The sequence below is a fragment of the Amphiprion ocellaris genome, chromosome 7 (assembly GCF_022539595.1).
Source record: "Amphiprion ocellaris isolate individual 3 ecotype Okinawa chromosome 7, ASM2253959v1, whole genome shotgun sequence".
NCBI lineage: Eukaryota > Metazoa > Chordata > Actinopteri > Pomacentridae > Amphiprion > Amphiprion ocellaris.
In genome coordinates, this window is record NC_072772.1 from 15,654,319 (window position 1) to 15,681,439 (window position 27,121).

At 37.2% G+C, this 27,121-nt stretch overlaps 1 protein-coding gene across 3 annotated transcripts in view; it reads right to left on the reverse strand.

Moving 5' to 3' along the window:
* Positions 1-547: 547 nt before the first annotated feature.
* The window catches only part of LOC111586735 (sodium- and chloride-dependent GABA transporter 2-like), a 34,884-nt gene continuing 8,310 nt past the window's right edge, over positions 548-27,121 (reverse strand). The window contains exons 9-15 of one of the 3 annotated variants that reach the window (XR_008602223.1): positions 23,853-23,965; positions 23,622-23,759; positions 23,330-23,432; positions 22,103-22,203; positions 21,784-21,954; positions 11,954-17,731; positions 4,292-9,869 (exon numbers count right to left, since the gene is read on the reverse strand). Coding sequence is in view for 2 of the 3 variants with exons in the window: in XM_035942139.2 (XP_035798032.2) it covers positions 20,970-21,131; positions 21,784-21,954; positions 22,103-22,203; positions 23,330-23,432; positions 23,622-23,759; positions 23,853-23,965 (788 nt within the window). In the remaining variant the exon portion in view is untranslated. Of the gene's footprint in view, positions 3,285-4,291; positions 9,870-11,953; positions 21,132-21,783; positions 21,955-22,102; positions 22,204-23,329; positions 23,433-23,621; positions 23,760-23,852; positions 23,966-27,121 lie in introns of those variants that run through there. The other 2 variants (XM_055012014.1, XM_035942139.2) reach the window with 2 other exon arrangements.

A 27,121-nucleotide genomic window follows, 5' to 3' on the forward strand; every position in this document is an offset into this window, starting at 1 on the left:
AGCGTTTGTGATGCTGAAGCAGTGATCAGTTTTTCTGTTTCTTCTCTGGAGATGCACAATGAGGGACGTCTGCAGAGACTGAGAAAGAGTCTCACCACATCCTGACATGAGGAAAAAGACTTTATTGAAGACTACAATGAGAAAAACTATCAGACAGCAGACGGCTGCATTCAAAGTGAGCTCTGAACATTTGATCTGGAACAGGAATTCAGTAACGGCAGCATGAGCTTCATTTCAGTCTGTAGCTGCTTAATTCATGGATGAATCATCTGGCACTAGAGAGGAAGACCATCAAACATCCACGTCACCTGATGGAGGTCCAAAAGTCTCACCAAACAAACAACCTACAGAGTGAAGACCTCAAATCTGATTGGACGGCCTCCTATTCAGCCACATGTGTGAATAAATGCCTCTAAGCTGATTTGTTTTCTAAAATAAATCTAGTTTGAGTCCTAATCTATGCCTGTGTTTGCTTCTTTACACCGCTGTTAACAGTTTAGGCTGTTAGATTGTTCCAGATAAGACAAGTACAAGATTCTTCAGAGCCGTTCTACCACGAGCCTGACAGGAAGAACTCCAACAGCTACTGAATATTCCTGAGGTCCCCTCAAGGCTACAGGAGGAGTCCTACGAGGACGAGCTGGTCCACCTGATGGAGGCCAGTCACTGCGGTTCAAAGCCAACACAGACTACGTGGACTTCTACTGGACCACACAGAGGCCTTCAAACCGGACCAACAAGTTCAGCGACTCCCCGACTCGTGGGTCTGAGGACGCCGCTGAGCCTCGGTCCAGCCGGCCTCCTGTCTGTGGGTGTTTGAGTGCTGAGAGGTTTGTGGATGCATGTGAATGTGTCTGTGTTGAAACAGCAGCTTTTGACTCACTAACGCCAGGAAAAACCAAGAGCTCCTTTATTTCTTCTACTAAAACTGATGAAAATAAGTTTGCCAGGGTTCTGACTGACAACAGATTATTAAATAATGAAAACGACAGTTTAAATATTCCTTTAAACAATCCTTTTAGGTCTACATTTCCTTTACACTGACTTCTTGGTATATGTACAAGTATTTTGGGTGGAATATACCATTAAGCCCGATGTTCAAGGGTTTCTGGGAATATACCATTAAACCAACCTTTTAGGTACATGTTCCAGGATGTTGGGTAGAATATACCATCAGATCAACCTTTTAGGTCAACATTGGAAGATTTTAAAGTAGAATATTACTCCAAACCATCCTTTAGGTCTACATTTAAGGTGGAATACTCGTTTACACCAAGATTTTTTGGTCTACATTGAAAGATTTTAGGTGAAATATTCCTTTGAATGAACTTTTTAAGTTTATGTTCAAGGATGTTGGGTGGAATATACCATCAGACCAACCTCCAAGGTCTACAGTAGTGAATTTTAGTTGGAATATACCATTAAACTCACCTTTTAGGTCTACATTGGAGGATTTTAGGTGGAATTTTCTTTCAAACCATCTTTCAGTCTACATTTAAGGATGTTTAGGACGGTATATTCTTCCAAACCAACTTCTCAGGTCTACATTTCAGGTGGAATATTCCTCCATACTAACTTTTTTGGTCTACACTGAAGGATTTTTTCTAAACCACCCTTTCAGGTCTATATTTGGGGTTTTAGGTGGAATATTCCTTTTAACCAGCCCCTCAGGTCTCTTTGAGGATTTTGGATGGAATACTTGGTTAAAGCAACATTTTAGGTGCATGTCCAAGGATTTTTGGTGGAATGTTCCTTTAAGGTGGATGTTTGAGGACCTTGTAGGTGGAATACTTCCTGAAACCAACCTTTTAGGTCAACATTCAAAGATTTAAGGTGGAATATTCCTTTAAACCAACCTAAATTTCATGTTTTGATCATTATCAAGTGAGAAACCTCAATCCAGACTCCTCATAATTACGTTTGAGATTTATGCTGCTGTTATTTGTTTATTCCAGACTAAATGACAGAAATCCACGTGTAATTTTATTTCAGGACTCGGTTATTAAATGTCAAAACAATCCATGTGACTTTAAAAACTCAACAGCTGTACAAACTCTAAGATTAAACTGTCCACAAGGATTCAAAATAAGTTGGACTTCTACATGAGAGCTTTAATTATTCATCTACTTCCTGAAAAGTTTGGTCAATAAAAAAGACAAAAACTAATATTTTCAGCTGAACTAAAGAGAGACTTTGCGATTTTTCTGCTCACATGTTGTGTTGTTGTAAATGTACTCTTTCAAATAAATATCCTCCTAACCCCCTGGAAACCAGCGTTTGTCCTGTTTTTGTGTTGCTCCTCAGCAACCCTAGACAGCCGGGTCGTAATGTTTTTTGAGCAACACACCATACTATGACGTTTTTACAATGATGGTTCTACTATGATGCCAGTTTGACATGTTCAGGTGTTCTTTGTCTGAAAACTCAGAGATTTCAGGTATCAGAAGGTGGTTTTCAACTTTCTTTGTTAACTTTCTGCTTCAACTTTAAACTAAATTTACTTCAGTAACCCAGCCCTCTGGACTTCCAGTAAGCTGTGTTCCTATTGGCTGTCCAGGTGGCTGCTTGGTGTTATCAGGAACACCTGAGCAGCTCAGTGTCTTCCTGCTTTATTTGGCTGCAAACATTTCCTCTGTTTCTCTTCACCACTGAACCGGGTTTGGCTCCATTGCTTTAGCTTGTTCTTTAGGCGTTGGCTTGCAGCTTTCAGCAGTAAAATCATCTTTAATGTGTTTCTTGTGTTTTAGGGCTTTGTACTGGATAGTTGTCTTGGTAAATGTGGTTCTTTAGCCACAGTTAGCACATGGTGCTAATGTGTGCAGTGATTAGTGGATTTGGTACAGCTGAGTTGTGTCTTTATCTTGGCTGTAGTGAGTCTGTATTCTTGTTTGAGAACCAACGTTGGTTGTCCAGAAGGTAAGAGTTCCTGTCCTGATTCTCTGTTCTCAGAGGTTCTCTGGTAGGCTGCAGGAGACTTTAGTGTTTGGGTTGTACTAGCTTGGTTTTTGTATGGTTTCATTTGGACGACTATCTTGAGGCCCCTCCATGTGGTTTAATGAGGTTTTCTGCAACAGTTCTACATAGCAACCTGCAGCAGAAGAGACTTTGAGAGTTTTAGGAAGTTCTGGAGACCAGACTTTACAGCAGCAGAAACATTTGTCAGCAGTTTGAGCAGGAGAAGGTGAGCTTCAGAGTAGAAATGAGACAGAAACCTTCTTGACCCGTGTGGTGAGGTCCTGTACCAAGAGTTTGAGCAGGTTGTGAAGAGTCTGTAGTTCTTTGGTCTGAAAGCACAAGAAGTCGACTCATTAAAGGAGAAAACAGGAGATATTGTTGATTCTTCTGTCGCTCTGCAGTTTCCTTAGACTGAATATCAAGTTTATATTTTAAGTGATTTACCATGTGAGCCCAAGAAGACTTCAATAAACTCCCTCCATCCCCTGGACACAACATATGTTAAATCATGTTAAATCTTTTTTTTTTTTTTTTTTTTTTAAATGTTTTTGAGTTTTAATCATAGTTTTAGCATAGTTTTTTTCTCTTTGCTTGTTTAGTTTTGTCATCTGTGTAAAAGATGCTAAATAAATAAAGTTGAATTGATAAACTGAATAATTGACTAACTCATGATTGTGACAACAGAAGTATTTTCATTGTGATTTAAGGGTTTATTTCATTTTTAAGGTTGGGGTTAAAATCTTGACAGAAAAAAGATTAAAGAAATAAACTACATAACAAAAAGCAATTAAATCAAAGGGAAAAAAAATGTAATACAATTGAAACTATTGCCTACAACTATTGAAAAGTATTTTTTAAATGTTTAATATTTTTCTTGTTTAATTGTATTTTTTAAATGTTTAATATTCTTCTTGTTTAATTGTAATTTTTAAATGTAATTATGGAAAATATTTTATCTGTAATTTTGAATATTTGTATTTTAAAAATTTTGTTTAATTTCATAATGATGTATCTTGTTGAATTATCTAATGCAATGTTTTGTCTGTTTAATATAGTGGAATTGTATTTAATGTTTAACTATATTAAACAGACAAAATATTGCATTAGATAATTCAACAACATACAATACATGTCATTATGAAATTAAACAAAATGTTTAAAATACAAATATTCAAAATTACAGATAAAATATTTTTCATAATTACACATTTAAAAATTACAATTAAACAAGAAGATTAAACATTTAAAAAATACAATTAAATAAGAATATTAAACATTTAAAAAATACAAAACATTTAATTAGATTATTAAACCTTTAAAAAGACAAAACATTCAATTAAAAAGTTAAATGTTTAATTAGAAAATTACATCTTAAAGACAATAAAACTTCAAATAGGAATTAAACAGAAAATACAATGAAGCATTTAAAAAGAAAATTAAACATTAAAAGGTGGTAAAACATTTAAAAAGAAAAACCTTAAAGATTTAATCAAAAAATTAAATATTGGGAAAGAAAAAAATTCAAACAAGCCGATAAAACATTTGAAAAAACAATTAAACATTAAAAAGACAAAACATTTCAAAATCAAATCAGACATTAGAAAAGAATAAAAGGTGAGAAAAGAGCAAAACTAAATGTTTAAGAAGAAGCAAACTAAAGAAAAAACATTTGAAAAGACACCAGTTAGACTTTAGAAGATCAAATTAAACAGAAGAGACAAAACGATCAAAAAGAGCAAAAACAGATAAAGGTCTAAAAGCGTTTTCTAGTCTGAAACGAAAACATCAAGTTGTTTCTTCAAACATTTCCTCTTTCTATGTTCTTGGTTTGATTGTGGACAGAATTACTAAGAACTCATTTCAGAAAACTGCTTTCCAGATAAAGTCTACTAGTAGTTGAAGGCATTGATCAAACTAATGTTACCTTTTGATCTCCACAAACTTTACTGTTCAGTGAAGAGAATCAAAGTTTGTTCAGGATTTCTAAAAAACCCACAGGTGAAGGTCTGAGAAGAACTCAGATGGATGGTCTAAATGTGAAATGAAGACTCATGGTCACAAGTTTTAAGGCTTCTGTTAACCAGAAAGTTCAAACTAACAGAGAAGTACTGAGAAACTTTGATAATTTCAGTCCTCAGACTGTCTGAAGGTTCAAACTAACAGAGAAGTACTGAGAAACTTTTAAGATTTCAGTCCTCAGACTGTCTGAAGGTTCAAACTAACAGAGAACTACTCAGGAACTTAGAGGATTTCAGTCCTTGGACTGTCTGAAGGTTCAAACTAACAGAGAACTACTCAGGAACTTAGAGGATTTCAGTCCTTGGACTGTCTGAAGGTTCAAACTAACAGATCTACTGTGGGACTTAGAAAATTTCAGCCCTCAGACTGTGTGAAAGCTCAGGTCCTGAGGACTGGGGAGGTGTGGAGGCTTTGGAAAGTCTTGGAACTGAGGGTTCAACCCTCCAGCACAAAGGCTGAAGTCCAACCTCCTGAGAAAAACGGTCGAGTCGAGACTCGTGTTAAAAAAAAAAACCGAAAGAGACAAAAAATAGATGATAAATGCGCAAAAAAAAGAAGAATTAGTATCTGAGCAAGTAGCTCAGGGGGTTAAGAGGATAGACTACAAAGTGGAAGGTCGCAGGTTCAAGTCCCACCACTGGCACTTTTCTTTCTTTGTCTTTGTCAGGATTTTGATAAAACTTAAGAAGTGTCTGGTCTTGAACCAGCGACCTGCAGCTCCATAGGCAAATCCTTAACTCACTGAGCTACAGATCAGATGAAAAGAAATAAATTCGTCGTCCCTTTGGCATCGTAGTTCCTGAAGTGACCACATGGGCTGGGCCTAGGCGGAGTCTGGGTGGAGTCAGGGCGGAGAGTAGGCGGGGAGGTGGGTGGTGGCCTCCCCCCTCTACTCCCCCACCGCCCACCACCACCCACCACACCTTCCCCCGCCCGACGAGTTTTTCGAGTCTCCACGAGTTCTTCGAGTCTCCATGGGTTTTCCCGAGTTTCTGGAGTTTCCACGAGGTCGGAGGCAGAACAAGCTGTCATGAAGAGGTGTTGAAGTCGGCCAGGATGGACTGACTTTTCACAGCGACTAGAAGGAAGACCACTAGAAGAGCAGGGCTTTAACCACCATCCATAAAATCCATGGAGTCGGTTCCAGAGAAATGAAGGGAGGTCAACTTTTATCAACCTCCATCCAAATGCTCAACTTGATATCTTTACTTGGAGATTTTTAGCACCACAAATCTTTAGTATCACACTTTATTATCATTTATTAGGACTTTAATGGAATCCACCAGCAGATTTACTTTTTGTTGACAAACTTTATTCTTGTCATCGTGGGAATGCAGTATTTAAAACTGTTCCTTCTATTCGACCTCATATTTATTAGTTTTTGTGGAGAAACTTATTTTAGTTGTCGATTTGTCTCTTAAAAACCAAATAATAAATTGGATTAGTCAAGAGGTTTAAATTTCTTACTTTGTCATATTTTAAATATGACAAAAAAAAATATAAAAATAAAGCGTCTTGAGACAATTTGACCTGTAATTGGCGTTATATAAATAAAACTAAATTTAAATTGTATGTATCTTGTAATGTTGGAGTAATTCAGCCATATATGTTGGAAAACACATTTTCTTTGTCCATTAATCTGTTGATTGTTTTCTGCAGTAATTCATTTCTTGTTTTGGTTTATAAAATGTCAAACCCAAATATATTCAGTTTACCATCATAAAAACCAAAAAGATTTACATTCATGATGCAGGAATCAGGCAGTTTTTCACTTTTTATCTTAGTTTAGTCAGAAAGATAGTTGATAATGTGTGAATTGTTGCAGCTTGTGCGCCGGAAAAGGTTTTAATCTTTGGGGCCGAGTGTCAAAAAACATTTAGAAGCCAACATCAACAAAACACTCAACAAAGATTTGAACATCATTAAAGGGAAATCCAACTTTTGCATGACAATGTCTAATTAAAGGACATTTATTTCCAACGTAAATGTGTGATATTCATCCTCTGGAGCTTTCTCTTCACATCGTCTTCCACCTGGACTGGTTTGGTCGGGAGCATGTGCAACCAACATTTGAAAAACTGCACTTTAACATCAATGAATGACACTGAAGTTTAATCGCTACATAAATGAGACTGAGCCTGAATGTGCTGCTCTGTCATTAACTCCTAAGTTTAGGGCAAGTTCAAACAAAAGAGGACAGTTCAGATAAGACTTGAGAATGAGCTCATTCTGAACAAACATCTCAGACTTTCTGAGCTTCAGCACCTCTAGCAAGATATTTTAACAACAAGCAACTCAAGAGATCCAGAAGTTGGAGAGAGTTAGCTTTAGCTGAGCCAGAGAACATGTGGGACACTAACCTAGCAAACATTTCAGACCTTTCTCTGTGAATTCTGGGAAATAATTTACTATTTAATGACAGAGCTACACATCTTAACTCAGTCTCATTAAAACAGACTCTAATTCAGTATCATCCATTTATATTAAAGTGCAGTTACCCAAAATGCTTGTTGCATGAGCTCCAACAAAACCTGTCCAGGTAGAAGGCCACTTTGACAAACAGGAAGTGGAAGATTCCAAGCAGATTTATAGAAGGGGGAACCGGACTGTACTAAGTGTGGTCGAGTATAGAGGGGTGTTTTGTGGGTTTTTAAGGCTGATAATGATTATTAGTGTGACATTTGGAGTCAATATTAATTTGCAGTAAATGAAAGTATTTAAAATCTTGGATTTAAACTTACAAGAACACAAACTCTAACAGAAAACTTTGTTGATACGTTTTTGTTTTGTTTACAGATGTTAAGTTAACCCTTAAACATCCTCACCAAGAAAAAGGCAATGAAAAATTATTTCTTTGTATTTCTTATCTCTTTGGGGCACTAATAACAACAATCAATGGTTTTTTTTAATGAAGAGACCCACCAATTTTTAAAATATTGACCTCTACCAAACGGTTGAGAAAAATTATTTTACCCTTTTAAATCTTTTTTTTTTTACATTTCAAATGACACATTTGTGTTCAGCAACTCCTTAGGCACCATAATATGTCAAAAGTATTACTTCACCTTTGAAAATCACAGCAAACAGAGTCCTGATGCGAGGAGTGATTTTGCTCGTGCTAACTTCCTGTGAGCAGACTAACTTGCTCTGCATGCTATTTCAAAACACTGACATCTACTGGATTTTTTTTGTATAATGTACCTTAGAGTGGTATCTAATGAGGGGTAGAGATGGCTGAAAGAGGTGGACTTCAGTAAAACATATTTTTCAATAAGATTTAGTGTTGAAAAATGACATTTTTCGACATAGTATATACTATGGCGTTTTTTTGCGCCAAAATTCATGATGATTTTTTTTCAAAGAAAACCTTTCTGGAGTGTTTTTCACGGCCTCCTTGACATTATTTCATCATATGGCACGTTTTTACAACATGTTGAAAAATCGCATTTTTTTTTCGACATAGTATACTATGGCGTTTTTTTGCGCCAAAATTCATGATAATTTTTTTGTCAACGGGAACCTTACCATAGTGTTTTTCATGGTCTCCTTTACATTATTTCATCATATGGCACGTTTTTACAATATCTTGAAAAATCGCATTTTTTTTCGACATAGTATACTATGGCGTTTTTTTTTTGCGCCAAAATTCATGTTGATTTTTTTTCAAAGAAAACCTTTCTGGAGTGTGTTTCACGGCCTCTTTTACATTATTTCATCATATGGCATGTTTTCACAACATGTTGAAAAACGACATTTTTCGACATAGTATACTATGGAGTTTTTTTTTGCGCCAAAATTCATGATTTTTTTTTTCAAAGAAAACCTTTCTGAAGTGTTTTTCACAGCCTGCTTTACATTATTTCATCATATGGCATGTTTTCAGAATATGTTGAAAAGTGACATTTTTCGACATAGTATACTATGGCGTTTTTTTGTGCCAAAATTCATGATGATTTTTTTTTCAAAGCAAACCTTTCTGGAGTGTTTTTCACGGCCTCCTTTACATTATTTCATCATATGGCATGTTTTCACAACATGTTGAAAAATGACATTTTTCGACAGTATACTGTGGCGTTTTTTTGCACCAAAATTCATGTTTTTTTTTCAAAGAAAACCTTTCTGAAGTGTTTTTCATGGCCTCCTTTACATTATTTCATCATACGGCATGTTTTCACAACATGTTGAAAAGTGACATTTTTCGACATGTTGAAAAATTACATTTTTCGACATAGTATAGTAAGGCGTTTTTTTGCGCCAAAATTCATGATATTTTTTTCAAAGAAAACCTTTCTGCAGTGTTTTCACGGCCTAATTTATATTATTTCATCATATGGCACGTTTTTACCACATGTTGAAAAATCGCATTTGTTTTTCAACATAGTATACTATGGCGTTTTTTTGCGCCACAATTCATGATGATTTTTTTTTCAAAGAAAACCTTTCTGGAGTGTTTTTCACAGCCTGCTTTACATTATTTCATCATACGGCATGTTTTCACAACATGTTGAAAAATCAAATTTTTCAACATAGTATATACTATGGCGTTTTTTTGCGCCAAAATTCATGATGATTTTTTTTTTCAAAGAAAATCTCTCTGGAGTGTTTTTCACAGCCTCCTTTACATTATTTCATCATATGACACGTTTTTACAACATGTTAAAAATCACATTTTTTTTCGACTCAGCTGCATGCCTCCGTCCACCTGGCCTCCGTTGACTTGTCCCGCCTGCCGTCTCTGGAGCTGAAGCTGGATTGGAACAGACCAAAGTACAGTCCAATCACGATGCCAGCTGCCTCTCAAAAGGCTCCTTCATCTGGCAGGTGGCAGCACTTCTTCTGAGGGGAAGTTGAGCTGGCCCAGCAGAACTTTGGAGATGTGTTCCAGTGGTTGGTGGCTGTGTGGGGAGATAGAGAGGGACCTTTGAATTGTTCAGAAAGGAAAACAGGGAACCCATTGGTAGTTTTAGTTTAGGATGCCACTGCGGTGTGTTTTTGGGTTTTAAGATGTGAACAGGAAGAGTTGTTTTTCCTATTGATTATCTTTTACTTTGTTCATGGTTGGAATGTCCATCAGTGTCAACGTGAAGTTCACTTTTAGTTCTGTTTATTTCTTCTTATTTTACTAACACCCATTTGCTTTTAACCCCCTCACATGTTGTGCTGTTGTAAACTTACTCTTTAAAATAAATACTCGTCTAACCGTCTGGAAATCAGCGTTTGGACTGTTTTTGTGTTGCTCCTCACCTACTTCAGAAAGCCAGGACATAATGTTTTGTGGACTTAAGGCTAAACTATGACATTTTCAGAGCGACATGCTACACTCTGACGTTTTTAGACCAAAGGCTATACTCTGACATGCTCTACTATGATGTTTTTTGGACGACATGTTATACTGTGACATTTTTAGAGCAAAGGCTATACTATGACGTTTTTAGAGTGGCATGCTATACTAGGACGTTTTTTGAGCGACATGCTATACTATGACGTTTTTAGAGGGACATGCTATACTATGACGTTTTCAGAGCGACATGTTATACTATGACGTTTTAAGAGCGACATGCTATACAATGACGTTTTTAGATCGACATGCTATAGTATGACGGTTTAAGAGCGACATGCTATGCTATGACGTTTTTAGAGCGACATGCTATACTGTGACGTTTTTTGAGCCACATGCTATACTATGACGTTTTTTGAGCGACATGCTATACTATGACGTTTTTAGAGGGACATGCTATACTATGACGTTTTAAGAGCGACATGCTATACAATGACGTTTTTAGATCGACATGCTATAGTATGACGGTTTAAGAGCGACATGCTATGCTATGACGTTTTTAGAGCGACATGCTATACTGTGACGTTTTTTGAGCCACATGCTATACCATGATGTTTTTTGGGTGACATGCTATACTATGACGTTTTTTGAGCAACATGCTATACTATGACGTTTTAGGAGCGACATGCTATACTATGACGTTGTAAGAGCGACATGCTATACTATGACGTTTTAGGAGCGACATGCTATACTATGACATTGTAAGAGCGACATGCTATACTATGATGTTCTTTGGACGACATGCTATACTTGGACGTTTTAGGGACCAAAGGCTATACTATGACATTTTTAAGAGTGACATGTTATACGATGATGTTTTTAGAGCGACATGCTACGCTATGACGTTTTTAGAGCAACATGCTATACTGTGACGTTTCAAGAGTGACATGCTATACTATGACGTTTTTTGGACGACATGCTATACTATGACGTTTTTTGGGCGACATGCTATACTATGACGTTTTTTGAGCGACATGCTGTACTAGGACGTTTTTAGAGCGACATGTTATACTATGTTTTAAGAGCGACATGCTATACTATGATATTCTTTGGACGACATGGTAAACTATGACGTTGTTTGAGCGACATGCTATACTATGACGTTTGTTGGGCGACACTCTATACTATAGGCTTTTTAAATTGACATATTACTATGACGTTTTTTTTTGTTTTAGTTTTTTTTGTTTTTAAGCAACATTCAAGAATTTGAACAGTTTTAAAAATTACTATACTTTTACTTGTGCAATGAAATATTATTCTATGGCATTTTTTAGATGACATATACTCTGATGTTTTCTTGAAAAACATACTATTTTGACAATATACTGCACTATGACATTTTTTGAACCACATATCATACATGACAATTTTAGGCAACATCCTATCATTTTGCACTTTTTGAACCACATAATAATCAGTTGAGTTTTTTTGCCGACATGCTATACTATGAACTACAGGCCATACTATGTTATTCTTGAAAAGTATACTATATTTTGACATTTTCTGAACTACATCCTATACATAGTATAGTTATACACAGAGTGCTTTGGTTACATGTTGATTTATAATCTAGATTTTTTTTCTGTTTTGTTTTTTGACGGGATTACCACAGACCTGACCGTGAACACCGTTGACACCCACCCGAGAGAGACGCTGCCTAAGATCTCAAGGCTGCTTGGTTGTGGTCTTTCTGGTCCTGCTCCAGAATGCCTTCATCAACTACGTCTTCTTTTGAAGAGGCCCTCAGATGCTGCAATCTCTGACCTTAAGGAGGAACTGCTGCTTTCACTCTGTAACGAGACGGCGGTTATTTTAAAGACCCAGCTCCTGTTGACTTTGAAAGAAAGTTTAATACCCATCAAAACAGAACTACAGACAGTTAAATCTGAGCTGTCGGTCAGTATTTCAAACATCAAGTCCGACCTGGCTGCCCTAAAGCATGCTGTGGGTGAAACAGAAACTTCACTCTCCCCACCGCCGACGACATCGTCACACTCCAAAGCAGAGGACCTGTCTGCTGAACTTTTAAAAGTGGACTATAAATGTGAAGAATGTGAGCAGCAGCAGACTGTGAGCAGCGGAACAGATGTGATCAGAAAGAAGTCATTTCCTTTTTTCTTTTCTTTCTGGTTGACTTGATGCTGTCAGATGCAGATGTTGGAGCTGATTCTGATCTTTCAGGATAAAAAGCTGCTTTTCCTTCACAGACTTTTCAGGAAATTATTCTCTCAGGTTTTCTCTGCTATTTATATTTTTATTATCTGTGATTATTTCATTATTTCTTTATTGTAAAAATAAAGTTTGAGGTATAAAGACTCATTTAGTTATTTTAATCCTGAAATCTTTGATGTAGCAGAACTAAACTTCCATTTTTCTTCTTGTACTTCTGATACTAGAACTAAACGTATCTTCAACATGGATCATCTGCTTTTAATGAATCAGCAGCAACATCACAACAACAAATGAGACAATTTTCAACAAATTAATGAAACTGATGTAATTTAAAACTATTAGTCTGTTTTAGTGTCATATTAAAGCTGATTACTGACAACTAGAACATTAATGTTACTGTTTTAATCACATTTAAGTTTCCTGAATGTTACATTAATGTCAACCAGCCACAGTTTTATGAACTTAATGAAGCACATTACAGGAACACAACACACTTCAACTGTTTACATGAAACTCAACACATTAGCTTGATGCTACGTTAGCTTTAATCAGGCTATACGACTGAGCAGCTAGCTCGGTTAGCATTGCTAACATTAAAGCTAATATTTACTATGCTAACTTTCTTCTCTGGTCAACACACACTGAAACAAACTCTACCAACATCTGGAGTGCATGACACACATTACATCTGACACTAAAGCTGCATATAAAGTGCATTAAAAGCGGCACCGATACGAAAATAAACATTTACTTACCGAACTATCAGAGTCCTTTCTGTGTCTGCTGGTAGAATCAGCCGAAGGTAGAAAACTGGTTAAAACAAGCCAACGGGCAGGAAAACTGTCTGTGGAAAAGGTTCTGCTGCTGCACCGATAAATAAACCAACAGTTATTATATCAGAATTAATCCAAACGAGGAGAACAGAGTCTCTGCTGCCTCCTCCATAGGACCTGTCACTCATTCCAGACCGGACTGTCAATCAAGTAGTCCCGCCCCCTGGATTCGCAAAACTTTAACGCTCTATACCATGACCATGACAACTCACGAAAAAAAATGTATGTACAGTCTATGCACCGTACTCTGTTTGGCTCCACACTTGCTGATGACCACTTCCGGTCCCAGAAAATGGAAAAAAACGGACCTTTTTTCGTTTCTGTCTCTTACTGATTTTACTTTCTTGTTATTCTAAATATAAAACGAAAATCAAAGCATTTTTTAAAAAAAAAATCGTATACCCCTTTTTGATCATGAAAAGGAAAAACGCCTTGTATTTCAATTTTAATTTTTGTATTTTAAAACGAAAATCAATAACCACTCGTTTTTTGTTTTTCAATACCCGTTTCAGAACGGAAAATCCAATTACCAGATCCGTACACGGACCCACCACACAAACCTTTGACACACTTCCACACATTAGTTGAGGAGCTGCGAAAACCTGGTCGTGCCAAACTATTTTACATCTGGCGCGAAGCTCTCCAGCAAACTACAGCGTTGGATGAAGAGTCCAGCCACTCGTCTGGCCCGGATTCTGCCACCAGCGCGGATGAAGCCGATCTTATCGAAGGAATTGATCATTCCAGTGATATGTAAGTCTGTATTCATGAGAAGTTGTTTGTTTTGAGTTGGAGAAAAGTAAAGAAAGTAATGGACAGCCCTTCTCCATCAGACCTGTCCAAGTACTTGGACCAGGAGACCATCAAAATACTGTTTCTGATTCAACTCAGTAAAAACGATTTTCTTTTATTTTCAAATGCACTTTTTATGGTCTGACCATGGTTTTGTACATAAAATATGTGTTCATAAGTATCTGGCACACAGAAATTTGATTGCACTATTGTAAATAATTTGTTTTGATGTTGATGTTGTCTCTTTGCAAATTTTGCAGTTTTGTTTATTTTCGTTTTTTTTTTTACAGGTTACAAAATTGATCATATCTCAAAAAGCAAATTATTTACAGACTCCAAAAAAATTTCCTGTGGTTCCAAAGGATATTGTGCAACTTTTTTACATTTACAAATTTGAGGGATACAGCTATGCAATTTCTGTATTTAGAAATATATGTGAAAAAAACAAAAACGATTTTCATTTTTTTAAGGTTTATTGCACTTTTAAGCAATTTATTGTAGTAGTTAAGACATAAGTCAATACATATTATTAAAATTTGGGATATCAGGGTTATTTTGATGTAAAGCAAATAAAAACACTCCAAAAAATGGCACTACAACATGTAAAAATGTAAAAATATGTCCAGGCGGACTTGCACAATGGTGGGTCTTAAAGGGTTAAGAGAAGAAGAGTTAAGAAGTGTAGCTTCTGTGTTAGTGCAACTGTACGGTATTCCACAGTCAGTTTACAATTAAAGGCTGCAGCATTCTCAGACAAGGCTGGGCTCCTGTGTTTTGCCTTCCATAACCGCTGGTGAAGTGAAGGGGGTTAACCCCGAAGTGAACTAAGGTAACTTCGGCCCTGGAGAACCGACCTCCCCTGTGCTTTCTGACCACAGTCGGGCAGCTGAGCAGGAACGGTTAACACTATATTAAATAACCTGATTTTATGTTGCTGTGATTTCTGAATACACAAATTGAGGAATGAACAGTCTTGGAGGAAAAACTAATACAGAAATTTAAAAAAAAAACTCAACAATACAAGATATACATAAGTACTGATTATAGAACATTATTGCACATGCCAGTGGTATTAAACAGATTCTTTCACAAATGGAAATGTTGACATAAGTATTAATATTGCACAAATTATTATCTATATTGCACAGATTTTATTTAAGCAGAAAAATACCTATGTAGCATAAATCCTCCTCATATGTATACAGAATAATATTGCACAGGATATTATAAAAGTACAGAATACTCATATTTTCCAGAATAAAACAGCAGGACTAATCACAGCATAAAACACTCCAAAATAAATCCAACATTATTAAAAGTAAAAATTCTGATTATTTGTGAAGACTCATAAAAACAATGAACTGTCAGAAATTCCTCTTCAAACTAAAACTTGATTATTTAAGATAGTCTCCTCTGAAAATAATCCTTGGAATATTTAGAAGCAGCACCATCTGAAAATAATTCAAACTCAGCTCATTTTCAGAATCTTCAAAAACCTGAAAACTCTGAAATGAGACATGAAGTCTTCAGATCTGATACACACATATACAGAAATATTATATGATTTTTTTTGTTTTATTTTTAGTTTATTTTTTGTTTTTTTAGGGGGGTGAAGGAAAGTGGGAATAGAAAGAGTGTGGGGGTAGTGGGGGTGATAGAAATAGGGACTAACCAATATAGGTTTTTTAGGGCTGATGTCGACAACATATATATATTTTTTTGGTAATTGAGAAACTCAATAACTACTATGTTGAACGAACATCATGAGAAGCTATTTGCTAACAGTATGTGTGATAGCACATACCGGCCACTCATAACTGGACTATCAGAAGCACAGATAATGCAACTAATAGCAAATAATCATTAATAAGGATTACCATTTTAGAAATTGTACATATAAACATGAAGCACTATGTATTATCAACATGTGATAACCGGAAACCTGCCATTTTTTTTGCCCAGTAAGGTTAATGTCTTTTAAACTAATTAGTCAATAGACAATACCAATAATCAAAAAAGTTCCAAATATTGGAGCCATAATTGGCCGGACTGATAGTAAGTGGATAGGTAGTAGTGGTAGGGGAGTAGGGGCGGGGGGGTTAGGGAAAAGAAAAGATGGAAAGAAAGGGAAGAAACAGAGAGGATGAGGGTGAGAGACGTTGAAGAGGTGAAGAGGAAGAAGGTAGAGGGGGTGAGGAGATGGAGGAAAGAGGAGGCTACGCTGAACTACCAGCAGCCTCCTCCACCTTCCTGTCGCTCTTGAACCAACTCCAGAAGCTCATCTTCTTAATCTTCGCCTTCTTCTCCTGCTCCTGTTGTTCTTCTCTCTCCTCGATCACCTCTTCAGTCTGTTTTTTGTTATTCTTTCTACCTTTGGTCCTCCTGAAAAACTTAAAGAGAGTCTTTTTGTTTTTCTTTTGGATCCAAAGTTCCTGCAGTTCCTGATTGTTTTGTTCCAATCGTCTGATTCTTTCCTGCAGGTCGTCTGTCTCTGTTTGTTTCCTAAGCAGTTCCTGATTTTCTTGTTCTTTCAGAGCAACATCATTCCTGAGCTGCTCTAAACATTGATGCTCAGTCTTCCAGGTCTGTTCTTTCTCTTCGATTTCATTGCCGGCTTCCAGCAGCAGCTCCTTTGTTTTGAAGAGCGCTGCTGAGAGGCTGTCATTGATGCCAGTGATTCGATGGAGTTCCTGGTCTCTGATGGCGATCTGCTTTTCCATGAGCTCAACGCTCTTCACCATCTCTTGACTTCTGCGAGATTCTTGGAAAAGCAGTTTCTCCAGATTCTTGATCTGAAGGAATCTGCGATTATAATGGCCTTCAAGCTCTGTCTTTTCTGTCTGGAGTGTTTTAATATTTTCCTTCATCTCGCTATTGAGCTCTATGTGAGAGATGTTGTTGTGCTCAATCAGCCAGATCTTACCCTCCAGTTCTTTAGTCTTTTCTATCACTGATTGTTTGTCCTCCTGCAGTTTGTTGTTTTCTTCCTGCACTTTTATTCTTGTTCTCCAAGAATATCACTTGGTTTTTCAGGGCCCCCATTTCTTCGTGTTTTGAGCTTCCTGCAGCATTGCTAAGAGGCCCTCGTTCTCCCGCTTGAGTTGGAGAACCTCAGCTTCTCTGAGCCGAAGCTGCTCCCTGACCTCATCCTCTGCTTCCATGACATCGGCCCAATTCATGGTTGTAGTCTGGGTCTGGGAAGAGGCCTGGTCTTCGCTCTGGATGACCGGTTGTTAGACCTCTTCTTCAGCCTTAACGACATTGGCCGATGTCATGGTTGGAGCTGGTGTCTCTGAAGAGGCCTGGTCCTCTCTCAGGATGACTGGTTGTTTGGCCTTACCCAGACCTTTGACCACGTTGGCTCATGTCATGGTGGGAGCTGGTGTCTCTGAGGAGGCCTGGTCTTGCTGGGTGCTGTTGTGGCTCTCAGGCCCCAGCTTTTCTTGCAGCTGCCTTATCTGCCTGCTCTGGTCAATCAGCAGGTCCTTTAGTTTGCAGGTTCTGACCTTGCTGGCCTCTGCCCACTTGAAGAACTGCTCCTTTTCAATGAGGAGCTGTTGAAGACGGCGACCCGTATTATTCATTCGCTCCTTGAGATGTCCATTTTCTACCAGGGGGTTTCCTGAATTTTTGGATTTTTTTTAGACAAGGAAACACAATTTTTTGATGCCCATAAATGAGGACAACAGGAGGGTTAATTACAAGTAAAACAATAGTGATTCTACATGATAGAGATATTTTACTGCTTACATTTTCAGTTTATTTCCCTACGTGTCTTCTATTTCCACCTATTTGTTTGGTGTAAAACACACACAGTGGCTCAGGCAAATAGTTGCTGCATTTTTGTCACATGAATGTTGGTCACTGCTGAGTCAACAAGGATCCCAGAATTTTATTTTTTTTTTACAGAATTTATTTAGTTCAAACTATTTATTTGTTGCCAAATTCTTAAATGAGACATGCAAAATAAATTACTTTTCATCAAATATTACAAAATTTATTTACATTTTTCTGATGGAACTTACTTCTGTTTTTACAGTCTCTTGTTCTGATAAATGGTGGAATTTTGCCTGTTTTTTAAATAAAACATTGCTTGAAATCTTTCAGCAAATTTTGGGATTCATAGGGTTAAATTGTAATAATATAAAAGTCTAGTGAGCTCATGACGGACATAAGTTTCATCTGAATGGCATATGATATAATACAAAGAAAAAAAACCTTTCCTTTTCAGGGACAAAGAATGTTTTTGTAGCTACTGGTTGTGTAAAACCACTATAGAACACTTTTTTGTCAATTAATTGTACAAATTAACTGTTCCTTGGCGGAATAATAAACAAATCGACACGGAAAGTCGCCCTGCACATGTTGACTATGTTCGGCTCAACATACAGCTGTAAGCCAGCTTCTCAGCTATGAATATAATCCAAACTAAATATGGTTCCAGACTCACCAATGAGCTCCAAACATGTTTGAAAACTACCCTGACACCTTTCAGACCACGATTCAGAATACTGGCAGCTCAGTTCTCCCATTAAGCAGCAGGGGTATAAGGGGAGTAATATAAGACAGAAAAAAATTTAAAAGTGTTCAACTGTTTAAATGTATTGATATTTATTTATTAATAAATGCTGTCAAAATGTTTCTGAACTGTACTGAATTTATTTGATTTGACGGTCAGTTATTGATTACATGCAGACACTGATAAAACTACCAGGTTACATCAACATATGTCACACTAATTCAAGTTAGACATTAAGATATTCTGGACCTTTGCTTTAATGCATTTTCTCTGACTGGACCTCTTTGAATTTTAGTTGAATACCCCTGCACTAAACAGCATGTTGGGTCGTCTTTTTGAATACAAAAAAACCCCAAAGACGGAACAGTCGACCAACTTACAGTAATATAAACACTCTGCAGGAAAGAGTTTTTTTTCACCGAAGCACAGGTGTTTAATAAACATGTTAAGTGCATATATATTCCCTTCTTTCTTGAATTTGTTTCCTCATGCAAAATGAAACGTGATTAGTGATTAATATAGATTAAAAATGAATATTTAATCGTAATAATCGAAATGAATCCACAGCAACCATGTGATTAATCTGATAAAAAATTTTAATCGTTTCACAGCACTAATATATATATATGGGGTGCTGTTTAGGAAATTATATATATATACGATCTAGAATTCTGAATATATGGAATGAAAGCCTGAATATATATAATGGAAGTCTGAATATATGGAATGAAAGTCTGAATATATATAATGAAAGCTGCTATGTAATGAAAGCTAAGTAGCTAAGCTAATGCTAACATGTTCAGGGTTAAGAATCAAAACATCTCTGACAATTTCCTGTCTTCTCAAACATAGCCGCTGCTGCCTGTGACTATGATGAAGGTAGATAGCTAATCACAGCAAAGCTAATCTGAAGAGCAAACGTCCAATAAGATTCCTGTTTTTTTTTTCCTCCATGTCCCTTCTGGGGCTCCATAGGAAAAAAGGTCTGAATATATGGAATGAAAGTCTGAATATATATAATGTTCAGAATTTCATTATATATATTCAGACTTGGGCTGCACAGTGGCGTAGTGGTTAGCACTTTCGCCTTGCAGCGAGAAGGTCCCTGGTTCGCGTCCCGGCTTTCCCGGGATCTTTCTGCATGGAGTTTGCATGTTCTCCCTGTGCATGCGTGGGTTTTCTCCGGGTACTCCGGCTTCCTCCCACAGTCCAAAAATATGCTGAGGTTAATTGATTATTCTAAATTGCCCGTAGGTGTGAATGTGAGAGTGCTTGTTTGTCTCTGTATGTGGCCCTGCGACGGACTGGCGACCTGTCTAGGGTGTCCCCTGCCTTCGCCCGAGTCAGCTGGGATAGGCTCCAGCCCCCCCCGCGACCCTAATGAGGATTAAGCGGTGTATAGATAATGGATGGATGGATATTCAGACTTTCATTCCATAAGTTATCCCTTCCATAAGTTAACCCTTAAGTTATCCTCATAGGTTCCAGGTTTACATCACTCAAATATACCAATCCATTAAAGAAGTTTGGACATACTGATAAACCTTAACACTTAGACTATTGTGAATACATAGAATTTACAGGATTTGTTGCTCTAAACAGTAAGTGAACAGCACAGAATAGTCAAAGCGGGACACCGAAGCATTTCATTTATGATGCTGCCTGCTAATTTATCTCCTCTAATATAAAGAATTTTAGCATCAACAACACTATCTTTCATCTCATATGTGACTGATGTATAAAATAACGTGTATAGACCCCAAAACTGAACCTTGTGGAACCCCACAACTAATTGTCACACACAAAGATTTATTATCAGCAATTTGCATATTGCCTGTGAACACTGTATGCGTTTAATTTAGAAAGTAAGATGACCGTCTTTACTATCAAAAAATTAATAATGCCCTTATCGCTCATACACTGAAAACCTTCTCAGGAATGTAGCACAACAAATAGCCAAAGTGTTGACACAGCCGGCAAACCTCCCAGATTCCAATCCAATCAGGGGTCTGGATGCACCACAATAAACCGAGGCCCTCAACTCACCAGACCCACAGAGGCATTGGACTATACTTTGTACAAATGCATTCATTTCCTGTCTTAGAAACTGGAATTTCTATTTTAAGTCTGTAAGGGAAAGGAGAGATGACATATATAGCTTTGAGGTTTTACTATCAGCAAATCAGTTTCATTCAGGGACATTGAAAGGTAAAACCTCAATAGCTATTTTCTCTTGCAGTGATACTTTTTCTTGACAAGTTTAGTTTCCATAATCAGTGTGATGCAGTTAAAATAGACAAGACTTTGGATTTCAAGGAATGTTTTAAAAAAGCAGAGAAAGTTATTTTATAGTCTGTAGCTCGCTCAGTGCCAGATCTAAGGTGTTGGACACAATCAGGTGATCGTTCTGTTCTTTCATATCAGCTGGTAGGAAACTGTCATTCCCCTCCTGCTTTTGGGTCGGTAAGTTTCCCACTCCAGGTTGACACAGGTGATGAAAACGCTACGAAATTGAGAAAAATATCTTAAATTGCTTTGCTGTATTGCTAAGAATGTAAATACTAAGGAACGTATTCGCCCCCCTTGTAAGTGTTCCCTTTTTATTGCTTTTCAACATGGTCATGACATGAGTCATGGTCAATATGGTTTTTTGACAAGAAAAAACTTTCAAAGTGATATAAAATGTAAAACAATGCTTGCTCAAGTAATAGATTCACCTTTAGCACATTTACAGCATTGAGCCTGTGTGACACGTCTATAAAAGGGGGCAAACTTCCACTTCGATATTTTTTTTTTAATTTTTTTTAATTTTTTTTTTTTCACTTCGATATTTTTAATAGGCACTGAAGTTTCTACTCTGGAAATTAACATACTCAAATCCCATGTATTAGTTTGTTTTTTAAAAGAAAAAAGTGACTGTGAAGCAAATAAGTTGAGCTTTGATTTTCATTTTGTGAACTGACTGTGGACGTGGAAGTCCATACATCATGTCATGTCCACAATTTTAGTGGAATTGTTGCATATTATCTGATTATATTAAAATTGCCCAGTATCTAAGAAAGCTGTAAATTAATCAAAATTACAAACTGACTTTTCATTATATAAGACATGCACACCATGTGTTGTTTAAATTTGTTACCATAATAAACAATTACCTGTCTGAGGGTCCCAGTCCCAGTGATTAGCTTAAACAGCGCACATCCAGGCACAAGCACAACGGATGAGAGAGTCATCATCCATCCCAACACATATGCCCAGTCTGGGTACACGTACCAGCGATTAAATGTCAGAGGCTGGTACTCAACTAAAGAATATATAAAAGCGCCCTGAAAAAACAAAAGATGGTTTAGTAGTTGGATTGTGACTGAAGCATAAGTGTGGATATGTTGTCTACTACAGGAAATGTCTTTATCTGTTTGGGATTCTGATCTAAAGATTCCATCCTGACACTGAAACACTGAAAGTCCAGCTCACCAGTGAGACCAGCGGTGTGAGGTAGAGCCAGCAGATTTTGAAAAAAGGGTTGGCCTTCACCCCAGTCATGTCCTTAATGATGCCATACAACCGATCTGCCCCTTGATAGGAGATAGATTAGTTAAACAGAATGAAATAATCATAATCAGATCATGTTTGTGAATTACTATGTACAAATTAAAGGATTTTGTATAATTTTACACAATATCATGACAGTAAAATACACTGCCTGGCCAAAAAAAAGTCGCCACCTGGATTTAACTAAGCAAATAGGTAAGAGCCTTCCATTGGATAACTACTGCAGTGATGAATAAGTTTCAGCTGCAACAACTTATTTAACTCTAGCTGATGCAGTGAGGAGCTTCTCATTTCTTAAATAACCATGTTGGAAAACATATCCTGTAGTCATGGAAAGGATGTTAATCTGTCTCAGAAGGATCAAATTATTGACCTGCATCAAGCAAAGAAAACATCGAAGGAGATTTCTGAGACTACTAAAATCAGGTTAAGAACTGTCTGACGTACTATTAAAACCTGAAGGATAGTGGTGAACCATCATCTTTGAGGAACAAATGTGGTCTGATGAGTCCAGATTTACCCTGTTCCAAAGTGATGGGAGCATCAGGGTAAGAAGAGAGGCAGATGAAGTGATGCACTCATCATGGCTAGTGCCTACAAGCCTGTGGGGGTTAGGGTTATGATCTGGGGTTGATCAGGTTCAGCAACGTTCTGTTCCCAAAGAATGAGGTCAGCTGACTACCTGAATATACTGAATGATCAGGTCTTTCCATCAACGGAATTTTATTTCCCTGATAGTACGGGCATGTTCCAAGATGACAATGCCAGGATTCATGGGGCTCACATTGTGAATGAGTGGATCAGGGAGAATCAGATGTCATTTTCACACATGGATTGTCCTCCACAGAGTCCAGACCTCAGCCCCATTGAGAATCTTTGGGATGTGCTGGAGAAGACTTTGTGTAGCGGTCCGACTCTCCCATCATCAATATAAGATCTTTGAAGAAAATTAATGCAACTCTGGACAGAAATAAATTCTGTGACATTGCAGAAGCTTCTTGAAATAATGCCACAGCGAATAAGAGCCATACTCAAAGCCAAAGGCAGTCAAACAAAAGAATGTGCAACTTTTTTTTTTTTTAACCAGGCAGTGTATATAATGAAATGTAGAAAGTAGACAAACGACTTCTTTAAAAATAGCATATTTACCAAATAATCGTCCCAGTGCCAGTGTTTCAAATACACCAATAAAGAGGATGCAGACTCCGTTACAAGCATAGTAGTCCATCATCTGGAACACATACATCCCTCCCTAGGGACAACAGCAGGGACATTTATTTAATATACATTTATTTTCTGTTGTCAATTGGACAGAAACCGATAAGGCAAAATGTACTTCCATAGGTTGCAAAATGAGAGTTCTTTAAAACTATTTTTGGATGCAATACAGTCCCATAGTGGAGAAAAAATAGTAAACATTAATATAATGTTAAATACTGACTTGAGTGATCATGACAAGTTGACATAAAAAGCATATTAGGCAGAAGAGGACGAGTAACTTCTCCCGTCGGCCTGCCCTGCGCATAACATTTGGAAACAAATCTGTGAAGGACGTCATGACCACCTCCATGGTGATAAACTGTACAGCAAATGGACAGAACAGAAAAAGAAGTGAATTTCCAAATATTAATTACATTTTCCAAAAAAGACTGCATCTAAATGTGCATCTTACTTCTGTGTCCAGACCCAAGAGAATGAGCATGACAAAGAAACAGATGGACCACAGTTGAGGCAGAGGCATCATGGCTACAGCCTGAGGATAAGCAATGAACGCCAAGCCTGGACCTGGAAAACAACATTAGAATGATGCTAGACTGCATGGTCTCCTACTATCTGCTTTTGTTAATCAGACAGTTTAGCAACAAGACCATTACTACAGAGTAAAGATAAATATTCCCATTAAATCCCGTTAACCAAGTAACACGTACCCAGACAATCTCCTTATCCACTTGACTAAAAGAACCTTCAGGGTCAATATAATAAGAAGAGGGGAAACATAAAGTACAAGATCATACAAAAAATCTCTTTCTAAATTTTGGCATTTTTTTCACACTACATGCAAACTGAAAGTGCAAATAACCTTTGGTTCTGAAAACAAGAGGACTTGTTAGGTGATATCTTTCTTTCTGAGATAACTTACAACAGCTATCTATGGTTTCTGGTAAGAAAGTCACTTTGAGATCAAAGGGTATGTGATATGTCTTTTAAGCAGAGAGAATACCATTTACCAGTACATTCAAGTCACAAAAACAAAATCAAACACAGAAAGACCATTGTAATGTCTAAACTAAACTATCTGATCATAAATCATGTTGATAATGATGTCAGAGCACATTACGGATGTGTGTGAAGCAATACTTGTGAACAAAAGTTTACATATGCTTATAAAGACCATGGCAGTCTTGAATTTTCCATGACTCCTGTAACTCAGAATTTTCTGTGCTGGAAACATTGAAATCCATGTGCATTAGTCACAAGCAACAACATGCTTTTTTTTTATTCTTCCATATATTCATTGTAGCTCTTTGGGAGATATGACACAATCTAATGGGTCAAATATTCATATAGTAATTTGAATTATCAGCTTTAGTGGTGTAGAAAGTTTTCTAAGTGCCATGACCTCTTAACTCCTCGTGAGTGATTGCAGTTGTTTACAACAGCAAACTTCTCTGAGCCAAATTAAATAGGACCCATTTGATACACTGCCACAAATACTACAGCGGAAAAGTCTGAAGAGCTCAGCATAGATTTGAAAAAGCAAATCGTTGACTTAAAAAAGTCAGGAAAGCCATTTGGAGACATTTCAATGCAGCAGCAGATTCCAAAATCATCTGTGCAAACAACTGTTTGTATATATAATGTGCACGGCACAGTTGTGCAACTGCCACAATCTTTCTAAAACTATCACCTGCTGCTTAGAGACAATTGGTCAGGATGATTAAGAGTCAATCAAGAGTCACACCAAAGCAGGTCTGCACTGAATTAGAAGCTGTCGGAACACAGGTGTCAGTGCCCACAGTCAAGCATGTTTTACATCACCATGGGCTGGGAGGCTGCCATGTAAGAGGGAAGTCCTTCCTCTAGAAGTGGCACCTTAAGGCTTGACTGAAGTTTGCTGTCGATCACTTGGACAAAGAAAAGGCCTTCTGGAAGAAAGTTCTGTGGTCAACAAAAATTGCGCTATTTGGCCACAATGACCAGAAATATGTTTCAAGGAGCAAAAGGTGAGGTCTTTAACCCTAAGAACACCATAACTACTGTCAAGCATGGTGGTGGCAGTATTACAGGCACGGGGACTATTCTGTTGCCAGTTTAAACTGGTGCTTTACACAAAGTAAAGGGAGTAATGAAGAAGGAACCTCTATATTTTATAGGAAAAGTCATGAAAATCATCAGCCAAAATGTTCAGTCTTGGATGCAGTTGGATGTTCCAGCAAGACAGTGATCCCCAATACACATATAAAGTGCTAAAGAAAGGGCTAAATCAGGCTAGAATTATTATTTTTTGGCAGGCCTTCCCTTAAATCCTGACTTAAATCCCATTAAGAACATGTGGACTACAATGAATAAACAGGCCTGCGTCAGAAAGCCAACAATTTAGACACAATTAGTTCAACTGTACCAATTCTGTCAAGAGAATGGGGTTTGTGATCCAACCAGAAGCTTTTGAACAGCTACCAAAAGTGCCTAGTTGAAGTGAAAACGGCCAAGAGACGCGTAAATAAATATTATCATTGATATATGTTGATTTTTTACCCAAGAGCTATGATAAATCTGTGAAAGAACCAAAAAATATGATTGTTTTTTATGACAAAGACACATGGGTTCCAGTGATTCCATCATAGAAAATTCAGAGTTATAGGATTCATTGGAAACTCAAGACTGCCATGATACACTGTGCATGGTCTTTATAAGTGTATGTAAATTGTGTAAAATGTGTGGCTATTAAATAACGACACTAATGTTGAATGAATGAAACTTTGCGAGAGAGAAACATAAGACAGAGGTCAGTGACAGAGCACAGTAAATTCTCTCAGTGATTTTTGTGGCCCATAAAGTGCTCTCAGTACCTGCCCAGACTCCCTGTTCAGTTCATATAGAACCATGCAACTTATTCTCTCTTTCTTAAAATCAAGTCTACATTCAGTAGAGCCTGATTTGAGTTAATTCCAGAAGTTGGGAAAAAAATTACAGAGCTAACTAATGGAGGAAGACCTACTGTTCTCGTTAGTAGTCACATCATTAGTTTCATCCCTGAACCATTACCAAAGCCTTGTAAAATGCAAATTCCTTAACTTAAACCACAAATCCATTGTCTCAACATCACCCCAGTGGACATTCATAACATACCAGTCTGAGTCAGCAGGGAGTGTTGTCAGGTACATAATGTTCAGAACAAGTGTGTTACACGTACAACAGCAGGAATGCATGCAATGTAAACAGTTGTGCCTGCTCCAATTGGCTTATCGTAAAGGTAACTGTTCTCGCCATGCCATTGGTTTTCCACAAGACAGCAGCAAAGGTTTTAGATGTTATGATTTATCCAACTTTCCATGCTGATTTGTTGCCATAAAGTTTATGGTGGTATTTTTTATGCAAAAGAAACAACGTCACAAATTATAAACACTTGTTCAAAGTGCTGCTTTACAAACCTTGAATAAACATTCCTAAGTATTATCAGCAAAATATACTTAACAAGTAAAAGTGTAGGTACACACCGTCATGGTATCAGTGTTCAGTTTTTCTATGTAATGTTATTGGAATTACAATAAATCTAATTGTTTTTTATTATTAGTGATGTATTAACATGCAAGCAGCATTTAAGTATTGCAACAGACTGAGGCAGAGCAGATTTTCCTCATTTCATATACTGTTAAAGGGCTTAATTTACTGCATAACAACTTATTATGTTTTATATCGTTAATTATATTATGATTGGTT